We start from the raw sequence: 4,307 nt of genomic DNA, 5'->3' as shown, positions 1-4,307 counted from the left end.
AATTATTATAAGTTAATTAAGTGATCGATTTTAATTTAAAATCATATCAAGATCTAGCCTTAGTTATATTTAATAAAAGAGAGGTTATTGAATATTTTTAATATAGGTGCATTAATTATTTAAATGTAAAAATTTTATTTTTTTTTAAATTAATAAAAAAATAATTTTTTATTTTTTAAAAAATAATTTTTTATTTTTTAAAAAATAATTTTTTATTACTTCCAATCCAGATAAAAATCCTCCCTAATAAGAAAGGGCTCCATTATTTGACAAGTTGATTGCCATAAGTACAATCATTAAATGAGCTGATGGGTTGTAACGTAACCAAAGAAATTGATGAAACCGGTAATGCAGTTACCCGGTAAAACGAATGTGTAGTCTCCGATGAGATTGCATTTGCCTTTATACGAGCGTATCAATAATCCCAAACTTCGCTGACACTGCCGCTACCCTTAAATTATTTATCCCTTTCGCTGAAAATAAAATACTAATTACCAATTTTTTTTAAGAATAATAAATTATTATGCAATTTTAAAATATGATATTTTAGAGTTATTTTACATTTTAAACACTGTAGCCCCACTATAAAAGCATAGCCAAGCCCCCCTCTTCTCACGTCTCTTTATACAGACTCGGTACTCCAAAAAGCTTTCACGCCCTCCCCCCAGCTAGACACCTCTGCATACAGAGGCAGGAAGAAGAGGAAGAAGAAGAGAAGAGTTGCCAATTATTACTGTGTGGACATGTCGCTTCTCTCAGATCTCATCAACCTTAACCTCTCAGACACCACTGACAAGATCATTGCCGAGTACATATGGTGCGTCTTTAGACTCTACTTGCATAACTATGTACTCTTATGCGTATTCATATGAGTAACTACGTGCATGTGTTAATGGGTATGCTTTGTTTTTGTTTTTGTTTTTGTTTGTTTCTCTTGTGATCCATTCTATCATGGGCGTTCTGGGAATTTTATTTTCTTGTTCAAGCTCAAAAAGATGTCTTCAGATTTTGGTTTTTGGAATTTAAACAGCTTCAGATTTTTATTTTTATTTTTGTCCTAATCATTGAATTACTGCACCAGTGGGCTTGTTGAAGTTCTTCTTGTTCTATAAGATCTCAGTTTTTCTTTATGCACTTTTTAAGTTGGTTCTTGAAGAAAAGAATCTGCAAATCTATTCAACGCTAAAATATTTTTTTTTTAGTCTTTTTTTTTTGCTACAGACCATTTGCTGTTCTTCTTCATATGTCTATGGTGGATGAATTGGATGTTTGTTAAGTTTTTCTTAATCATTGTTTTGGAATGTCTTTATAATATTGGTTCTATTTTTCCTATAAGGTTTTATTAGTCAGTATTTTATTTTTTGTGTTTCCAATGGATTTTTGTAGTTGCCCTGCTTTGCAACTAATCCAACTGGTTTATTACACCTTTTTGACAGGATCGGCGGATCTGGCATGGACATGAGGAGCAAAGCAAGGGTAAAGATTAACAATTTTTGTTCTTTTTAGAGAGGACCAAAGGGAGAAGAATTTTGCAAACAAAAGCTATGTCTTTCTTGTTGTTATTGAGGTTGTTCTATTTGTTATAATTTTTTTTTTTGCTTGTTTGAAGACTCTTTCTGGTCCTGTTAGTGATCCTTCAAAGCTCCCCAAGTGGAACTATGATGGTTCCAGCACAGGACAGGCTCCTGGAGAAGACAGCGAAGTCATCCTATAGTGAGGCTGTGTTCTTATTTGTATTCTTTTTTAAACGCTTTACCTACTCCTAAAACTGATTATGGTTGTTTAATATATTGAAACAGTCCCCAGGCTATTTTCAAGGATCCATTTAGGAGGGGCAACAATATACTTGTGAGTTTCTACTTCATCATTATAATTGTATTACTGCAATTGGATTTTTTTTTTCTAATTCATTCGCTGAATTAGGTGATGTGTGATGCTTACACCCCTGCTGGTGAGCCAATTCCAACAAACAAGAGACACGCTGCTGCTAAGATCTTCAGCCATCCAGATGTTGTTGCTGAAGAGCCCTGGTATGTTACTGTAGTTATGCTTTTGTTGACTTTATTGTTTTTCATTCTAGAATTATCTGGTTAATGTCTAACTTGATTTGGGAAAACAGGTACGGCATTGAGCAAGAATACACCTTGCTGCAGAGAGATGTTAAATGGCCTATTGGGTGGCCTCTTGGTGGTTACCCTGGTCCTCAGGTAATTAAAATTAGTCTTTAAGCCTTTGAAATTTGAGCCTTTTCTTTTGTCACTACAACAGATTGTTTTGGATTGTCCGTATTTATGAATGTATCTCTAAAGTTTCTCATTCTTTACTTCCAACCAATGTTTGGTGCTCCACCCCACTACACCTGACTGCCTGTGATTTTGTCTGCTTCTGTCTGTAGATGGTTATTAGCATTTTGTTTATCAGTGATGGTAAAGCTCATTTATTACCTATAACAGGGGCCATACTACTGTAGTATTGGTGCTGACAAATCCTTTGGGCGAGACGTTGTTGATTCACACTACAAGTCCTGTCTATATGCTGGCATCAACATTAGTGGTATTAATGGAGAAGTCATGCCAGGCCAGGTAAAGATATGCAACTTCGTCGTCTCTTGTTGTTAACTTTAATTAGTTTTTAATTCTTTACCATTTTCCATGATTATGCAGTGGGAATTTCAAGTGGGACCTGCAGTTGGAATCTCTGCTGGAGATGAATTATGGGTTGCGCGCTACATTTTGGAGGTAATATAACCTACATGATTACAGAAGAAATACTAGTCTTACTCCAAGTTTTATTGTTTACTTGATTCCTATCTTTGTTTCAACAGAGGATTACAGAGATTGCTGGAGTTGTCCTTTCTTTTGATCCCAAGCCAATTCAGGTCGAACAGCTTCCCTCTTTTTGCAGTTCAGGGGAATTTGAATTTGCATGGTAACATTTCTAATGGAAATTGGTTTTTGTTGCACAGGGTGACTGGAATGGTGCTGGAGCTCACACAAACTATAGGTATAGTATGAACTGTTCAATGGAATTTTTCTTGATCTATTTCTTCCTCTCTTTTGGTCTGTTTTCTAATTTTTTATTGATGTTTCGTCATTGGACACTGATTTTGTTGCTTGTCTTTTACGATGCATGCAGTACAAAGTCAATGAGGCATGATGGGGGCTATGAGGTCATCAAGAAAGCAATTGAGAAGTTGGGGCTGAGGCACAAAGAACACATTGCTGCATATGGTGAAGGCAATGAACGCAGACTGACTGGACGACATGAAACGGCTGACATCAACACTTTCTTATGGGTATAGAACATAAAAAATTCATTGTCTTTGTTGTTGCTGGATCACACGTTCTACTTACTGGACAAAAACATTTAAAAGAGATTACTTACATTTTGCCCCTTTTTGTGCAGGGCGTTGCTAACCGTGGAGCATCGATTCGCGTTGGCCGAGACACAGAGACGCAAGGAAAGGGATATTTCGAGGACAGGAGGCCTGCATCAAACATGGATCCATATGTTGTGACTTCTATGATTGCAGAAACCACAATCCTGTGGAAACCATAAGCAAGTTGATGCTCCCAACCACTCAAAATTTGAAACATTGTTGTTTTTAGCCTGTGTCTGTGGGAGTGTAGAAAGAACTGTGTTTCAGTGGGAACTTGTTCTCCATGTGGTTTCAACTTCCTCTTTGATTCCAAATTTTCCTGCTGTTTCGCCAGTTCGCCCTTGTGTGGGAGGTGTGGCAAGGTTGGGTTATTGCTTCCTTGCATATGCAGTCATTCTCTGTTATGCATTTTAATAATATAAAACGCTTTAATATCAATAACATTATTATTGGGCAGATTTTTCTGTTTTTGCTGTTGCGTTGTTTTCTTCCCTGGTTGCTTTTAGGGTTTGCAATTCATCGAGTCAGTTTTGAATCGAACCAAATTTTTAAAAAAATTTATAATTATTTGAATTGATTGCAGCTGCAACTGACTCAAATAGAACTTAAAATCTAACTGCGCATTTGCAAACTTTAAAGGCTCATTATAAATCCGTTCAAAACAAAATAATTGAAATTGGAGCAGCTTAATCCCAATTACAAAAATCAAATCCAGATGCTCCAGAGGGGGCTTAGCTTCAATCACTTTCTATCTACTCATATTTAATTAGATCCAATCATGGCCCAAGCATTAGTCCAGCTCGTTTGAGTCAGTCTTTAACAATAAATTTAAGGGCCATACCGAGTCTGGATTTATTTTTAATATAAAAAAATAATTTTTTATATAAACGTTTTTTATAATTTCCTTTTTTTTTTTTTTTTTAGAAAA

General features: G+C 35.6%; 1 protein-coding gene across 1 annotated transcript; it reads left to right on the top strand.

Annotated features, from left to right (window-relative positions):
- Positions 1 to 600: 600 nt before the first annotated feature.
- LOC110645924 (glutamine synthetase cytosolic isozyme 2) lies at positions 601 to 3,835 on the top strand. Its single transcript, XM_021799194.2, has 12 exons — positions 601 to 817; positions 1,437 to 1,476; positions 1,610 to 1,713; positions 1,800 to 1,848; positions 1,924 to 2,030; positions 2,120 to 2,207; positions 2,454 to 2,582; positions 2,664 to 2,738; positions 2,825 to 2,878; positions 2,966 to 3,003; positions 3,136 to 3,295; positions 3,406 to 3,835. Exons 1-12 carry the CDS (start codon positions 744 to 746, stop codon positions 3,556 to 3,558), a joined length of 1,071 nt encoding a protein of 356 aa, XP_021654886.2. The 5' UTR covers positions 601 to 743; the 3' UTR covers positions 3,559 to 3,835.
- Positions 3,836 to 4,307: the final 472 nt, after the last annotated feature.

Source organism: Hevea brasiliensis, chromosome 9, assembly GCF_030052815.1.
Source record: "Hevea brasiliensis isolate MT/VB/25A 57/8 chromosome 9, ASM3005281v1, whole genome shotgun sequence".
Lineage (NCBI taxonomy): Eukaryota > Viridiplantae > Streptophyta > Magnoliopsida > Malpighiales > Euphorbiaceae > Hevea > Hevea brasiliensis.
Note: the sequence above shows the minus strand (reverse complement) of the source record. Positions and strands in the feature narration are given on the sequence as shown.

What these genes read in the sequence shown, in the direction of transcription:
- LOC110645924 (XM_021799194.2), top strand. Translation starts at nt 744, where the DNA reads ATGTCGCTTCTCTCAGATCTCATCAACCTTAACCTCTCAGACACCACT. An exon ending in GTTGTTGCTGAAGAGCCCTG is followed by an intron (nt 2,031 to 2,119) that starts GTATGTTACTGT and finishes TTGGGAAAACAG; the next exon opens with GTACGGCATTGAGCAAGAAT. An exon ending in GTGGTTACCCTGGTCCTCAG is followed by an intron (nt 2,208 to 2,453) that starts GTAATTAAAATT and finishes TACCTATAACAG; the next exon opens with GGGCCATACTACTGTAGTAT.